This window comes from Apus apus, chromosome Z (genome assembly GCF_020740795.1).
Source record: "Apus apus isolate bApuApu2 chromosome Z, bApuApu2.pri.cur, whole genome shotgun sequence".
Taxonomy (NCBI): Eukaryota; Metazoa; Chordata; class Aves; order Apodiformes; family Apodidae; genus Apus; species Apus apus.
Genome location: NC_067312.1, coordinates 25683467 through 25700631, shown reverse-complemented (window position 1 = coordinate 25700631; position 17165 = coordinate 25683467). Strand labels below are relative to the sequence as shown.

The following is a 17165-nucleotide window of genomic DNA, read 5'->3' as shown; positions in this document are numbered from 1 at the left end:
CTCTGTGTCATTGCTATACTCTTCAGAAGAGATGAAAAACGCTAGCCAGGTGACCTCAAAGTCCTTAAATGTTTATGATTTTTATACTAATGCAAAATATTCTGGCACTGTTGGATAGAAGTGTTTAGAGTCTAACTGATCAACGTGTTTGTCACTGCAGCTTATACTGTAGTAAGGACTCATATGCATGTGAAAAATAAAGGACTAAATGATAGGAATGGATGAAAGGATAAATACACAATTAAATTGTGTATGCTGGCATCTCTCATTTGATTTATATTGACTGGCTGAATTGTGTAATACTGCAGTGTTTCTGAAATGGGCCCATTACTTTAATGCCTAATGTTACCAGAGATGATCATGTTGAATCAGAGCTTCTTCCTGGATGAGAACAACTCAATCAAGGAAATAGTTATTTTAGCTGAGAAATACTTAGAAAAATGTAGAAAATACTGAGGAAAATATAGGAAAAAAATAATCATAAAATGCCAATTACCAAGCCATGCTTTGTCCAAGATGAAGTTTGTTCATTCCAGTGACCCAGATTTAGTGAATTTTGGATTGCAACAAGTGTAAATACTAAGACTTCTGAATCCATATGGAAATTATATTCTGTATAATAGAGGGCCTCGGCATTGAAAATAAAGTGACAAAAGTTCTAGTAGCCTGGAATTGAGCAGGAAATTCGGGAGAAGAGGAGCAGGAGCTGTTGTGTGGGTAGAGGTTAGTGAGAGAAGGCTGCAGCGGTGGGCAAGGCTTGGCACTGTGTCCTCTGCAGATCCAGTATGCAAGCTGACCTTGGCCATGAGGGGTGTCCCTCCAAGAAAAATCCAACTGCAATAACTGCCATGTTTTGGAAAAGAGACTGCTTGTCTTCAATAGCACTGGGACTCATCAAAGCAGATGCTGCATAAGGTAAGGGTTGACACAAGCCCCTTTGGTCCATAGACATGGAGTGAAGTATCTACCAGGCTCCTTGCCTTGGAGCCATGCTGGGACCCCGTGTGGCTCTGGTGTGGAGGTCTTCCCGTACCAGCCCTCAAGAGAGGAGGCCTTGTGGGGTATCACAGGGGAGATAGGCCTAGGCTAAATTTGAACAGCTTAGCAAATATCTGGTGCTTCTGTTAAAGCTGGAGCAATGGCACACAACTTTGCAGGTTGCCCCCTCCCACACCTCTTATTTCTGGGACAAAACTTTTCCAGGCTTCCACTTCCTGGCCATTTCTGTTTTCTGCAGGTGCTGGGTTGACTCACAGGCAGAGCTGGTAGTGATAACTGCCCTCAGGGTAATCTCAGTGTCTGAATATAATGTTTGATTATTTGTAACCTGCTACGCTGTGAGCTTCACAGTCCTTGCTCTTATTCAGTGCCATAAATAGTGTTAATGCAATGCTTATCATCAAGCCTGCATGGTGCTGATAGGCTTTCAGTTCATAAATCGCATGCGTTTGTCATTGCTTTAAACTACTCTGCACGACAAATCACACATCTCTTGTGTCAAACTACCCAGAGTTGACAAGCTACACTTATTTCACCTTATGGAGACTTCAGCTCTATTTAAAGCCAATTTAGACATACACAAAGAAGTAATAGAAGCGTCATTACAGAGAGATATATGGCAAGGCTAGGAGGAGGCTTGCCATACCCAGCACAGTGCTGGGGCAAATGGGTAGCGACAGAAGTCAACGACGGAGATGTTCACTAACTGCAGAGGGAGGAGTCCTGGGATCAGAGTGGGTCATGGGCTATTGGGAAGCAAGCGCAACAATTAAGCCAATGAAAGACTAAAGGAATGAGCCACAAAACATGAACTCAGACTTGGTGTTTCTGCTGCTGGGAACGTTTTCCTTCAGCTGTTGTTGCAACTCTGACTGGGTTCCTGTAAAAGGAACATATCAAACCATTTATGGGGACAATTGAAGTTACTTTAGTCATGCTGAACTTCACCTTTCCTCTTGTATGTCCATAGCCTACCTGCTTAAACACTATTTTCAGTAGTTAGCTGATGCATTTTGTAGAATGAGTGGTTACCCATCGATAACTGCCATGGCAGCAATCAAACTAATTTCTTATATGCCATGAACAGTCCCCAAATGTAGTTATGCTCACAACCACATTAAGAGTCCCGAGCAATGTGGTTGTCTCAGTTTGAGTCCTCCAGACTACAGAGGCTTTGGTGATGTTAACAAGCTCCACATTTATTTTTCTGTGTCTGCACTATACGTTCCCTCCTGGCTGGGTGCTGGGCAGTGACCCATTGCAATGAAATGCAGTAGTGAATGTGTGTGCTGGATACACAGGCTGATTTGACAGCTAGTATCTTCATAAATAATTTGTCCTTATCAGCAATGAGAACATGAAGCACGGTGTAATCTCTTAGAGAAGAAGGGATCTGATGGTTACTGAGAGGATATGGCTGCAAAGTCCCTCAGGACTGATGTGAAGTGTTTGGCAATGGTTTGCAAATACTGGTGATGGTTTTAGTTACTTTAGTGTTTTTTTGTGGTGACTTAAGGGATGAGGAAACTGGACCAGAAGAAGGACCTCCATATTCATTTGACTCTAGCTTCTCAGGCAGTTTTTGAAGCAAATCTGGTGCGAGTCTGTATCAAGCATACAGCTTCCTAATGAACTCTAGGGCTGCAGTTTGCCATACAGCCTTTCCTTCACTTCCTTTTCTGTGCTGTTATTTCAGAGCAATAACTGATTGCTAGCATGCAAGTTGGGGAGGATGGGATAAAAAAATTAGCCCTCACTGTAGCATTTGTGACTTCAGAGCCACTACATTTATCACCTTAATCTGGACTAACTGATCCCACCATTCAGGAATAATCACAGAATCACAGAATGGTTTGGGTTTTAAGGGACCTTAAAGATCATCTAGTTTCAACCCTCTTGCATGGGTGGGAACACCTCCACTAGACTGGATTGTTCAAAGCCCCATCCAACCCGGCCTTGAACGCTTTCAGGAAAGATGCATCCACAACTTCCCTGGGCAACCTGTTTCAATGCCTCATCCCACCCTCACAGTGAACAATTTCTTTCTAATATATTGAAGGATTTTTTACCAGTTGAATGGCACATGTGTATAATAAAATACAAGTGATGTGCAGCAATGCCTTACAAAGACATGGACATTGGCATGAGACCTGCAGCTACATGATAAACAGCAAGCACTGGCTAGTACTGCATCTCCCAGACACTGAGGGAGAAAGGAAAAGCCTGTCCCTGAATTAATTCTGAGTCACACTGGAGATCAGAAAAAGGGAAATAAATGTAGCTCATCACAGTATTTGGCAGCCAACAAGACAGGAATTTTTAAGTCCAGACAGATGTCTCACGCAGTGCATCAGCCCCACACAACATTTCTTCAGCCTGCACAGAGCAGCAGTGGGAAATCAGCATCAAGAGCCAAGGATGGAGGCCCCAAGGCAGGAGAAATCCTATTCTCTTGAGCAGTCAGTCATTGGTGTGGCATTGCAGACTTGCTGCTGTTCCCATCAGTTCATTAAACCTCTGGGCACAGACAAGCAGAGAGACATGCAGCAGCCAGGCTGCTTCCTGTGGTGTGGGGTTGGACCTTGCATGAGGTTGTGTCTGTATAGGAAAACTAACTCTTATTCAAGGTCCCAGTGTTAGAAGGATGTTTGTTCTGCTCCAGCTGCTTGTGCCAGCGGTCAAGCTGCAGCTGAGGAGGGAGGTGCTCTGGAGAGGAAGAAATGTTGTGTCTAAAATGTGGCCCAAATCAGAAAATTGTGGTTTTCAACAAGTAGGTAGTAGGAAGTCCAGGAGCTGTGGTTTGTATGGGCTCTCCAGAGCTAGCCTCAAGGTCCATCTCTTTACTAGGGTGCAGGGTGAGATCTACTGCAGGCGAAATATCCATACTGAATGGGGGCAATGGGGAACACTGCCTGCAGTGTCTCTGTGGTAAACAGAGTGCTGAAATAAAGTTATCTTCTTCAGGATTTAAAGCATGTTAAGGTGCCATGTCAGTGAGATGGGGGCTCAAGGGACCCTTTTGGAGAGCAGAAAGGGTTCAGAACAGCTGCACCCTCGTTGCATCAGAGAAGGATCTTGTAGCTCAAGCACTGCTCACTAGGAAATCTCAATACCAAGAAATTAGCCACGATCTTCCTGTACCAACTACCTCACCTTTGCGAACTGCTTTTATTATCTGTATCAGAGCACAGAGCATCACTTGATCAGCACAGGAGAGCGTAAACAATGTTAGTTTCACTACTTTCTCTATGCAACTGTATTTTCTCCACCTCTCACCACAGCTGGCATCTCTTCTCTGCTGTAATCAGCAACAAGACACCCACAAGCTCAGAGTGTGGGAAGGAGGATTTCCACTGTGAGGCAGGTGGTTTCTTCCAAACATGCAGATGAATGGCATAAAAAACACACTCACAAGCACTGTTTTAAAAACCTGAGGCTCTACCAAGGCTGGGGCGCATGAGCAATGTCCCTCTGAGGCATAGAAGGCCAGAGCGGGTGATAACGTGCAAGCAGACCAGTCTCTCACCAGCATGGTGGCATCTCATCACCTCTGCCAGGGAAAAGGGCTGCTCACAGGATGAGTTACAGTTGCCAGCAGAATCAAGTTTTCATAGCATGACAGCAACTGAATTATCTATCCCCTAGCAGGGTCAGACTGGTGATGTGTTTTGCTGTGTTATATAAGTCGATATTATAGAAAACTAATTGTCCTACAAAGTGTCAACATGACTCAACCCCATAAAAGAAAAATGACACCATCATCATTTGACCATGGGTTTGTATTGCATTGAAGGTGCTTTTCCTTTTAAAATGCTGCAGACATGTTTTGAACCCTGTTTAAACTGCTGATTTTGCTTCTCTTTGTTAGTCAAAATTTCACCTCCTGGAGCCAGTGGCCTTAAACAAAAGCACTGCTGGAGCAGGCAAAGGGAGGCGGAAGAGGGAAGAGGACCTGTAATATCCTGGGACGAGGCAGCATGGTCAGATGGGGATGTGGTCCTTCATGCTCTCTTGCCCTCTGACAACTGGCATGTAGGGCTGGGAGATGAACCTCCCCCTGGGGATGGTCCTCTTTGGGCAGCTACTTGCCCAAATCCATCTGAATCAGGTGTGGAGGCAGGGCACAGCCTTTGCCAGCAGCATCTGCACCTCTGTATGTGGTACTCTATCCCCATCCGGAATACTTGCCTTCCACAAACATTAGAGTGTCACAGATGGAAGGGTGTAGGAGTTTGGAGGCTGAAGGAAGTCCTGTGTTTGAGGGCACAGGGAATTACACCAGGTACTGGGAGGCTCAGCAGTGAGGCTTGGCAGGGTGTCATTGTGCTTCACTGGCTCCTGCTGAGCCCAGAGCCAAAATGTGAAGTGGAAGATGACACAGAATAGATGACAAGTTGCCTGAGTGCCTCTGTTAAAAACCATCACCACCTCCACAGCAAGGGGCATCTGAGTTTAGCTTTTGTGCCCATGTTATACAGAGTATTTGTAACACTTAAAAGAAACCCCTGTAGGTGTTGCATAGGAAACACAAAGCCACTAGTGTGATAAGGAATTGCAACAGATGTGGAGGTGGCTCTTATCCTCCCTCCCCTCTATAATTTTGTTTGGAGAAGTCCCCACACCTCATTTGCTGGAATGTCCTACAGCCCTTGGAACTACTTGCTTCTCTGGGCACCTTCACCAGTGAATGCTATGCTAGCCCAGACTTCAGTTCTTCCTCAGCAAGGCTTTAAAATACATTGATATAATTGTTGGCATGTTTTTTTTCTTAATAGATCACCTCACAGCTGTTATAATAGACAGTCATGTTGATTTAGCTATAGTGTCATTTGACCTACACTCATTTTTTGAGCTGGATTTAACCAAATCTTCCATAACTGGTTAAATTCTCACAGAATTAAACACACTCTCCTTTACTGAAGGTATTTAAGGAGTCAGCACCCAAGATCTAGTTTGGGGCTGGCAGGGCAAACTGGAACACCCCAGTTAGAACTGGTACCAGGTTCCACAAAGTGCCTTGAAGGAAGGGAGTGGAGGGTCATACTGTAATCCTGACTTTCTTCATCATTTCAGAAAATGAATGTGATAAGTAAAGGAAACTCCTTTGGTGCTTCTGATAATCCTCACCTAAAATCACTGTATTTAAAGAATTCAAAGAAAGTACATTAAGATTAATTAGTCTGCTCTCAGTTCATGCAGTAATTACCTAGTTAGTTCCCCAAAGCAGTTTTAACAACCTTTGAATGTGACTTGATGTCAAAATTCAAAAAGAGTGTTTTCTGTTTCCTTAGTATTTTTATGCTTTTGAAACCCACAAAAATATGGCAAATTCTCAGAAGTGCCATTCAGATATGGAGCAATATTAGAGTTTACAATAATCCATAAGAATGATGGAAAATATATAATAAGGTCAGAACCACAGGTGTATAGACAGAATATGATTAATATATTTGCTTTTTGGCTAACAAATTGGGTGAAACAGCAAGCAAATATTTCTATCCACAAGCTCTAACAGTGAAATCAGAAGCAGCGAACTTAAATCTTTGCAAGTCCAGATCATACTATTTCTGTGTTTTGCTGAATCTAAGTGATAATTCAACAGGGAAGCATAGAGTAGAAGGAGACATTAGCAAGAAGCCTGAGATGGGAAAAGGATATTTATTGGCTGCAGAATATTGATGGTTCATCCCAGGTCAGGGGAAATCAAGAATTGATCCTAAAATGAATTTTTTTTTCCAAGTTTCTGACTTCTAGTACTTTGCAGAGTTATGAATTTTCATTCACAAAGCCAGCCTTTGAAGGTCTTTCTCAGGTTTTCCTTGAGAATCAGGGCTGGAGCACTACCAGATGTTCTGTGGGGAGTATGTTCTTGGGAACCCCAAGTTTTCCTGATCTCTGGCTGGGAGAGCTGTCTGGTTTCACCTCTGTACATGCTGCACACCCCTTGTGCCACAGCTGCAGGTACAGGACCTGGAAGCCAGCAGGTTCCTCAGCCCCAGGGGAATGTTGGACCCAGGCTGCAAGCCTGCATGGGATGCAAGAGTGCCGACTTGGACCTGGCTGATAGGAAGCACCTGGAACAGGGGCTGCACAGAGCTGCATGTCATGGAGCAGAGGAAAGAAGCAGAGAGCCTTGCAGGTTCAAAGTGTCCTGAGGCTGGAGAAGAGGAGGAGGGAGGGATGCTCCTTACTCCTCACTGGAGTAACTGGATATACACACACCATGTGAGTGCCCTGGCTGCACAGGGATGGGCTCTCTGCCTCAGAGCTTTTCAGCTCTGCCAGACAGATAAGTAGAAAAGACATTTGCTGGCAAAGGGATTTCGACCGGAGTGGAAATCTGTGGCTGTGATTCGGACCCTCGTCATGCCCACATACTGTGTCACTGCAAGAGGAATTCAGTTACCATGGGTTACCCTATCAGTACGGGAACTAAGTGCCTCCCCTCCCAACAGCTCTATAAAAAGAGTCTCTCCAAGGTATCCCGGCAGCTCCTTGCCTACTGGCACAGACCAGGAGAAACTTGGCTGCTGTGAGGGAGGGACGGCTGCCAGAAGAGGTGTCAGCATGCCGTCTGCTTTCCAGTTTCAGTGCCACTTCGTTCTCATCTTCCTGGCAGCCTCCAGAGGGGAAACCAGATACCTAGAGGTGAGCAATGGGGGTTAAGACTAAAGTACCTCACTGGGCTTTCAGTTGCTGTCTTTTAAGTATTCCCAGCTTTTGAGAATCATGCTTTTTCCTCTCTCTCCTGCTACTCCTGCTCCTCCTGAATTAAACCTACACCTGAGCAACACTAATACAACAGTCATCCCCCCTCCTTTTGTTTATCCTACCTTTTCTCAAACTTGCATTTTTGCTGAGTCTTTAAGAGGCTCACTGTGCACTCTGCTGTTGGGCTTACCTCTAAGTGCCAGGTTTGTTCCCCTCTACTGCAGGCTGGCAGTTTTCTCGCTGTGCTCTTCCACTGCTGCATCTTTTCTGGAGGAGGGATTTAATCTGCTGATGATTTATCTTGAGAAGTGCAGGGAGGTGGCTGCATCTCACTTTGCTCTAGCTTCTTCTTCCTCTCTTTCCTTCACCAGGTGAGGGATGCCAGTGAAGATGAGCCCTTCCTCTTCCTCAGTGAGGATCTGAAGAGAGAACTGTCTGCAGGGCAGATCTACAGGCGCTCACTCCGTGAGTTTCTTTGGTGCTCTGGTGACAACGCTCAGCAGGTGGGGAGTTCTAGGGGGAGCTCAGGGAGGGGTAGAAGGGCTATTTGGGAGTGACAGAGTTGCAGGTGCTTTTCTGCAAGGAATGCAGAAGAAGGAGGAAGTGTTAAAATTTCAGAAAAACTGATTGAGGCAGAGGGATTGAAATGAGTCTCTGAAAAGAGGTTGAGACTCAGAGTTTACAGTCGCAAGTAATGGGAGGAGGATGGAGATCATCTACCCGTATCCCTGGGCAGAGTCACATTGTCAGGGTACTGGGCAGGTGGAAAAGCTATGATGAGGGAGAAATCTGAAGGAATGGGATGTGTAAGTGTTCGTGCATTTGTGTGGGCACACACACACACACAGAGTTTTCTGCTCAGAGATGCATTGACTTGTCATCCCCCCTGCACCCTCCCTCCCATCACATGCTTGTACTCACACCTGTGAGTTACTATTCATCCTCCGATGTTCAGCAGGCTAATTGCTTCAGCTGGGTCTCCATCTCCTGCCTGCCAGTCGGGTCTCAGTGTGGGGGTCCCACTCTGCCCTCTTCCCTGCGCTGCAGGGGCTGTCGCTGAGTGTCCCTCCAAGTAGCCTGAGTCAGCAGCCTTGTGTCTTGGTTTCTGCAGGGTGCATCGACATGCTGAGTATAGAGGGGCAGTTCACCTTCACTGCAGAGCAGCCACAGCTGCACTGTGCAACCTTCTTCATCGGGGAGCCTGAGGAGCTCATCACAATAGACTACAACTTTGTAAACGTTGACTGCCAAGGGGGTGATTTCCTGAAGGTAAGAAACTGGCAAGTCGTGCTGTTCTGCTTCTCTTCTCTCACCTGACAAGAGAGATACTGAATACATGCAGAAGAGGCAGGCAAACATGTGTGCATGGGCATGTGTGTGTGTTTGTGTATGCAGAGCAGGCTTTCATAAAGCAGCTGTCTCTAGGATGGCTGTTCCTCCTCCCTGAGGAACTTCAGGAACATGTTCCCCCCTCCATCATCACGCTCCTAAAGCAAAGTCAGATGTAGGCTGAGGATCTGTCTCCAAACTGCAGCACTGGTTCTTCTGAACTTTTCCAGGAGCCCCTCTGCTGAGAACTCCATACCTGGGGGACCAACTGAAAAGTTTGATCAGTACAAGCCCAGCCCCTCAACCCCATTAGGAGGGTTTTCATATTGCAGCATGAATTATATGAGCCCTGCAGAAAATTATACAGCTGAACAGCTGTTACCTCTTCAGGACCTCTGTTTGCAGGTCACTTAACATCAGCTTATTAATGAGTAAATTGTTGCAGGGTTACTTTAAAATGTAAAGCTCTGCTAGAGCTTTTCAGGATGCTGGCTCTCAAAAGAAAGAAGTTCATGACTCAGAGTCGTTCATATTCCAGTATTGAAAAACTTTACCAGTGGATTTTGCTGGCAGGCAGTAGCAGTGACCAAGATCTGGACTTGGCTCAGGACAGAAGAGGCAGCTCAATGGTCCCTGGCTGCTCCCCTCACCTTGTGCCCTGCCCTTAGCACTGTGATGGCAGTGCACAACACAGACGCCATCCCACCCAGGTTAGCTCCAGGGAGGAGGAAAGCTGTCCCTGAGCCCTTTCCTTGTCTGTCTCTCTTGGAGAGATGCCATCTCCCTGCTTGCTTTACTTTTGGAAATCCTGTCCCTTCATTCTGTACTCCTGGCTGGGATCCCTCCCCACATTGCTACAGGAGGCTAATTTTAGCCTCTTTCCAGTCACACGATTTTGTTTATAGATTTACAGCCACTTATGAAGGCTAGCAAAGTGCAAAGAGGTCTGTGAGGCTTTATAGATGTCTCCTTCCTTTGATCATGGGAACCCCAGTTTCTGCATTATACTATTGTATTTATGCAGGCAGCCTCTTCCCTTGTGTAATTTGAGCATCCATATCTCATTACTTCAGAAAATGTACATACCTGGCAAATCCAGAGACTGATTCCAGAGCTTTTCCATGAAGAAGTCCCACACATACTCACATTAGGATTACTCACCAAAGCAATGACAGGATCCAGTCCTTGGATTTTTGAATTATTGAGTGGAGAGTAGAGGAATTGCCTGGTGAGAGCAGCTATGAGGGAACTGAAACAACAATGTAGGCAGCTGCACAGCTATCCTAGAACTAATACGGATTTCTAGTCCTGACATATATCCCTGAAGATGGTGAGGGCAAATTGTTGCAATTTTTATTGAGAAGGAAAGTCTGTAGAGGTTGCTGCCTAAGGTCCAGCCAAGTAGAAAGCATTTTTTCTGCTTTCTGGTGGCTAGAACAAGCTGAAAGACCAGATGCAGGAGAGAACAGTGCCACTGCCAATAACCGCCCCCGGAAGCTTTATTGTGTTCCAATACTTCTGGAAGCCTCCCGGGCCCATTAGTGACAAGTAGCAAAACACGGGTGGTGGAAAGTTACATATGAGATCAATGGACTCCATGCCCAGAGTTAGAGAGGGCAGCTTATGTTTCATATGGCTTCCAAATCAAGTTGGTAAAAAAACTCTCTTAGCAATAGTGGAATTGAAATAGAAATAAATAAATAAATAGCAGATGTGGTGATACTTGAGCAAAAAGATCTCCTTTCATCAAGAAAAGGTCACCAAAATTGTCACCTGGTGGAAATACAGACAACATAAAAATTTACATATAGCCTTTTTGTAAATACAGAGTGAATTCTGAATATTTAGTTAAATGCTAAGAAATTGGTAAATACAAAGCTATTTCTTTTTTAATTGCTGGCTTTAAAAGGGCCAACTGGTGTCAAAATAAAACAATATCTGTAATAATTTGTTTCTGTTCTCTGCTACCAGAGCAATGAACAAGAGCCTTGTTTTCATTTATTGAACCCCCACAGGTATTTGATGGCTGGATACTCAAAGGAGAGAAATTTCCTAGTTCCTTGGACCATCCCCTCCCCACTTCCCAAAGATACATAGACTTTTGTGAAAGTGGCAAAATTCAGAGGAACTTCAGGTCATCACAGAATGTGGCAATGATCTTCTTCAGGATTCATCAGCCAGGCAATGGATTCACCATCACAGTCAAGAAAAACACCAACCTCTTTCGTAAGTCTGCATTTTATACATACTATATACAGGCTTACACTTCGGGCAGGAAGTAAAACACATGTGTTAGTTTGCACTGAAGTCTCTCTGTTGTTATCTGCACTAGCACAGTTCCAGTAACACCAGTGGAGAAACACACATCTGCATGCCTGAGGATATGACTCAGGCTTGGTGTGTGTCTCAAGGGAAAAAAACTAAAAAGTGAAGTGTAAGAGATAACTTACACTCACAGCACAACCATAGACATTCCACACCCCATCACCCATGTTGTGGTGCAACTGCTAATGAATTGACAGGGCTGTGCAGACGAGTTCACTGGACAGTGTTTCCATGAAGGGACAGGGTCTTGGCAGGATGCTGCATTTCCAGCCTTAGACAAATATGAGGGCCTTATTCTTCAATATTCAGGACCTTTCTTTCAAAGTATATATATTCCAATCTAGTATTGTCATGTTCCAACACATTGGGCTAAAGCAAAGTATTAAGAGAGTTTAATCTTGGCAATTTCTGGATCTGGATGAACAATGAGGAAAAAATATTTTTAAAAATTCAATAGCAAGTGCATTGAATAGTTTTGTGGTAGTTATGTATTACATAGGAACCCTAGAATCTATTTACAAGTTATTTTCCTAAACCTGTGAGCTGGCATGGCACAAACTATGGTCACCTACACTGTTTTCCCATGAGGAGACAGTACATCTAAATCAGACTGGCCCAAGCAATACTTTTTATCTGCTTCACCATGCAAAGGATGGCAATGTCTGCCATGTCCTTACTCTGAGTTGTTCAGACACATATCGGCAATCTAAGTCTCCCTGCTAACGTAACTTCAAGCCTCTGGATGTGATGCTGGAGCTGTTTTTTGTGCTTCACTGGCCTGCTGAAGCAGATGCAGTCCTCCAGGTCTGCATGGAGGGTCCCTTGGGTTGCACCCACAGATGATAAACGACTCCTTTTACCTAAATGTTACATTTGAACTTTAAGATAAAATCAATGTGTGCCTGCTCTTGTTTCAATGAAATGTTATATAGTACAAGGAACCTCGGTTAAGAGGAGCAGAATAAGACTTAAGTGTTTTCTTGCAATATCAGGCAATAATCAGCCGAGGCTAAACAAAAGATCTTCATCTGTATTTATCCTCCCTCAGACTGGCAAACAATATGAACCCCCAACAACACTTGTCCCTGATGTATGGATTTGGGGTGTGTGCTCTCCCATTGACTCTTCACCCTCAAGCTCTGCCAGACCATATGCTACACAGTAAGAACGGGCAGGGAATTTTTAGGGAACAAATACTGCACATGAACCCCAGAAAATGCCATATACATGTTTTTTCAGCATTTGTTTGTAACTGTCAGTAATTAAATAATCTGGGTTTTTTTATTATTTTTACTGAAAGTAGATGATATTGCTACACACAATGATGACTGCATCAGTAACTCTTGTACTTTCTCCTGTGCCCCAGCTTGCAATGTCATCTCTCCAACTCCTTCGGGAAGGTTTACCATGGTCATTCCTCATCAGCACAGAAATTGCAGCTTCTCCATAATCTATCCAGTGGTGATAAAAATATCAGATCTTATCCTGGGACAATTAAATGGCCTCTTTTTAAAGGTGAGCTGTTTGTTTTCTAAGAAGTTACCGCTATGTGAAATTTTCCCAGGCACAGGAGAGGGAAGGGAGTGAAGGGAGTAGCCTGTGGCACTGGCTGCTTAAGGCATCTGTGTTCCACATCACGTGTGCATGCTGTGGGCTCTGGTTTTCCCCTAGAGATGAGAGCTGACTCTGTGTCTATCACTATTGCCTCTGTAATGTTGCAGAAGCAACAAAATTATGCAAAGTACCATTAATGCATGTAAATACTGTTTGCCATAAGAATGGGTAAGAATTTAATTAGAAGGACTCACTGGAGAGCTGTCTTGTCTCTATTAAAATCAATGAAAACAGCAACCATACTGAACAGAGAAAGGAGGCACAGGTTAGATAGTGAGGTATCAGCATGGTGAAAATACAAATGCCCTTACAGCTGACCCCTGCTCAGCATGTGGAGCATCCTCTGCTCTGATGCACAGCACAGTGCTGGGGTTTGGCCACAGGGTTTGGTGCTTGCTGACAGAGAGGAGAAGACAAGAGCTGTTTGTAGCACCTTTTGCCTAGGAGGTCCAAGAGGGTGAAAGTTCCAAAATATCCAGAAGAACAGGAGTGGAAAGTTTGTTTTCTGATGCCTATGAGAACTGTAGCCAAGGCCCTTCATGGGGACTGACAGTGTCTGAGCCAGGGCCCACAGTGGTCATGTGCAAGGTGCTGGTGGAGGCAGAAAACAAAAAGGCAGCAATACAGAAGCAACTGGTGGAAACAGGCAGACAAAGAACAACCAGTGACAGAGTCTCTGTCAGTGCAATGCACAGGCATCTCCACACATCTGGCTGTTGTTCTGTTGTTGTTGTTGTTTGAGAGTGTTGCATCAATGGGAAGTTATATAGAAGGGCATAGAGCAAAAATGAAGAAAGAGCTTTTTGGGCTTGTGTGATACCTTTGCACAACATGAGTGAAAGTGCAAAGATGGTCTGTTTTAGTCAAGATAAGAAATGAACAATGAAGGTCAGCTGTATGTGCTGATCTGCAGCAGGAACTGTTACAATGCTGCAGCAAAGGAGACAGACTGGGGCCAGGCTTTGAAACTAAGACAAAAGGAGAAATGTCTCAGGTGACAGAAGAAAAGCAACTGTTTGCAGTGTCTTGGGAGTCTGACACAGATGTCTGAGATTTAGGAAGAAAACTGGAAACTCCAGTGAGAGCTGTTCCATAGAGGCACACACAGGCAGGGTGGAGGAGGTCTGGTATGACTTTGGAGGGTGCGGGTTCAGTGGAAAAAGGATTTTATGAGGTCAGTGGAGAGCTGCATGGAGTTTTCAAGGGATGTTTACATTTCAGTCACACACTGAACTGGAAGAATAAGTGTGCAGGCAGTGAGGAAGGAAAGGGCTGAGTGTAGACAGCAAGTGCTGAGGAGAAAGAATCAGCCTTGCAGTGCTGAAAGGGATACCAACTGTTGGCCAGACAGGGGAAACTCAGCTTACAATATGGTGCCTGAGGACAAAATGTGGATTTTAAATATTGGATTACTTGGTTCAAGTCAGCTCACATTTATACCCTTGCCTTACATGTTATTTTCACAGGGACTCTCCTTCTACGTAGGAGTCCTTGCCTGCCAGCTGAGTGTGAGCACAAATGCAACCCCTAACTGTATTTAGTTGATTACATGTCTAGGCATCCAGAATCAGATTGCACTAAAAGCAATTGAATCAACACCTTATCTACTTGCCAGTAATTTTCAGAGCTCTTTTAAGTCTTTCTTTGGAATCCCTTAGGGAAATTAACTGATTAATATAAAATTGAAATAATATTGCTCGGGATGAGAACAGACTGATTTCACATAGGTTTGAGCAGAAAGGACTTCCAAAACCTACTGTTGACTACTATTATGTCTAGACAATTGTTTCTCTTTGAAGATAATAACTTTCAATCTCTGTCTGTTAGAAACTGACAGCAGGCTGTGCAGGAGTGGGAGATTTTGTAGAGCTGCTGGGAGGAACAGGCTTAGATCCATCTAAGATGTTTCCATTGGCTGATCTTTGTCATTCCTTCCATGGATCTGGTGAGAATTCCTTCCACTTATCTACACATGATAAAATAATTAATGAGAGAGAGTCCTGCAGAATTGCTGTCCCCCTTACCCCCATCCCCCCACCCCCCAAAACAAACAAACATACAAAAACCAACACAACAAAACAAACCAACAAACCAAACAAACCAAAAAAACCAAAACCAACCAACCCAGATTTCCTGCTAGACTGGTGGACTTCACACATAGCAGAACATGAGACCTAAATCTATTTGAGCATGTGGTTTGGCACACTCACAAGCACCTTCACTTGCCCCTACAGTAATAATTATAACAAGGTTAAGTTATATACATTTTTAAAATGCTTGTCCTATGACACATGTCATTATTAGAGCAACCAGATAAGCCTGAAAATTAATAACAAGTGAAGGTGGAGCAGTTACATGTTCAGTTAAGGAGCTTTTTCTCAGTTAGTTTTTCCAAATCGTCCTTATCTACTGCATACCTCAAACACCTATCCCAAAAAGCCTCAGAGCTCCCACTCTCTCCTTTGAACCCTGGGGAAGCTCTGAATCTGTTCCACAATCATGTCAGGCCAGTAGCCTCTTTCTCCACATAAAAATAAAAATTCCCAGTTTCCCTAATTTTCAGTACAGCCAAGTATGCAATGTTGCAGTGATGCAACAGACCATTCCCCATGGCATATGGATTGTACCTTGGGCATCTGAATGAGTGAACTGGAGTAGCACCATTTCTGCAGGATTAGAGAGCAGGAATATGCCTGGCACTTCACTCCTGTCATCTCCCTTGCCTTTCATCACACCACAACTTAATCTTCCAAGCACTATCCAAAACTTTAACCAGCAAGCATTGGTGCTAAGCAAATACTGAGCACTGGGATGAGATTAAAACATGCTTTTCTGGTGGTGTGAAAGAAAGGAAGTCCCATCTCAGCAGCTCTCACTCTCCCAATGACCATCTGGAAAGAAGCGTGCTCCAGTTTTCCCAAAAGAAACAGGGTCAGCCAAACCTCTGCAAAATCTCATCTAAGTGGTGTATAGTGATATGCTTGATTTTTCCCTAGTGCAGGGCACTGCCATTTGAGTTTGTCTTGATGAGACTCTCACATACCTTCACTATTAGAAAGAACCTCCTTATACACAAAACCATTCATCTCTCTAATAGGAAACATTTAACTGTTGTTAATTTTGGATATGTCCAGGATGGGGTGTCATTACCCTTACCTGTCATTCATGGTACCTAACAGTAGCATACCTTCCCAGGGGCAAAACCCATACAGACCTCTGTGTCATGTCAATCTATACATAGATGAGACTGTGGGTGGATGGGAAGTGAGTGGCATTTGCAGGAGTAAAGTTTACAACACAACAGCTGATTAAATACACAAGCCATAGTAAAGTAAAACTAACACACACAAAGGCAGGTATCTGGTTAGCAAGTTTCCAAAACTGCACTGCTCAGTGCTTTGTAATTCACACCATTATATCTCTCTTTTCCCCCTCTCTCCCATGTAAATGTATCTTTATATCTCCTCTATATCTCTTTTCTCTAATTAGCCCAAATGAAGATTGGCTGTGACAACACTGTGCTGCGAATGGTCTCCAGTGGCAAACACATCAACCGTGTGACATTTGAGTATCATCAACTTGATCTGCGGGAAACAGAAAACAGAAAGGAGAACATAATTGAGGAATTCTGCTTTACTAGTATCTGAGAAACCAGGCCACACATTTTAGCACAACTAATGAAAATAAAGTTCCAGTGAATTAAAAAAAAAAAGTATTTTACCTTTAACCAGCTGATATTATTGAGCCTTTCTACAGTTCAAGCATATTCCTTTTTTCATACAAATCAGTCATTCCCATGAGCAAGCAGAAAAAAGCAACCACTATATTAATCTTTGTTATTATTTTTTCTGCAGTATTTAAGCTCATTTACTACACCTAAAATCAATAGCAGGAACAGAAGTCTATGTTTCCAATATAAATATTGTTAGGAAAACAGATGCAAACATAGCATATCTAGTGTGAGGACTTAGGAAACCCACAGTAAGTATAAACTTCATGCAGTAATTTTATCCTTTTGTATCAGTTATAAACAAAGAAATTAAATGGTGGAATACACTTCCAGTTTTGTAAGAGGAAACCCAATATTAGCATGTGTAAAAACTTGTTTGTTTATAACTATAAATGTACTATTTATTTCTAAAGAGATGTTTTTAATAAAAATTTATAGCATGGAAACTTCCTTACAC

General features: G+C 43.7%; 1 protein-coding gene and 2 long non-coding RNA genes across 4 annotated transcripts in view; 1 reads left to right on the top strand and 2 right to left on the bottom strand.

Annotated features, from left to right (window-relative positions):
• LOC127395326 (uncharacterized) overlaps window positions 1-8101 on the bottom strand; it is a 16834-nt gene extending 8733 nt beyond the window's left edge. Inside the window, exon 1 of the long non-coding RNA XR_007891778.1 lies at window positions 7901-8101. This is a non-coding gene — a long non-coding RNA (uncharacterized LOC127395326). The remainder of the gene's footprint in view (window positions 1-7900) is intronic.
• Window positions 7422-17165, top strand: CRHBP (corticotropin releasing hormone binding protein). Its single transcript, XM_051642066.1, has 7 exons — window positions 7422-7647; window positions 8082-8175; window positions 8822-8979; window positions 11055-11265; window positions 12731-12879; window positions 14806-14923; window positions 16468-17165. The coding sequence occupies exons 1-7, from the start codon at window positions 7567-7569 to the stop codon at window positions 16623-16625; spliced, it is 969 nt and encodes a 322-aa protein (XP_051498026.1). The 5' UTR covers window positions 7422-7566; the 3' UTR covers window positions 16626-17165.
• LOC127395325 (uncharacterized) overlaps window positions 16486-17165 on the bottom strand; it is a 34052-nt gene continuing 33372 nt past the window's right edge. For both annotated transcript variants that reach the window (XR_007891777.1, XR_007891776.1), the window contains exon 3: window positions 16486-16562. This is a non-coding gene — a long non-coding RNA (uncharacterized LOC127395325). The remainder of the gene's footprint in view (window positions 16563-17165) is intronic.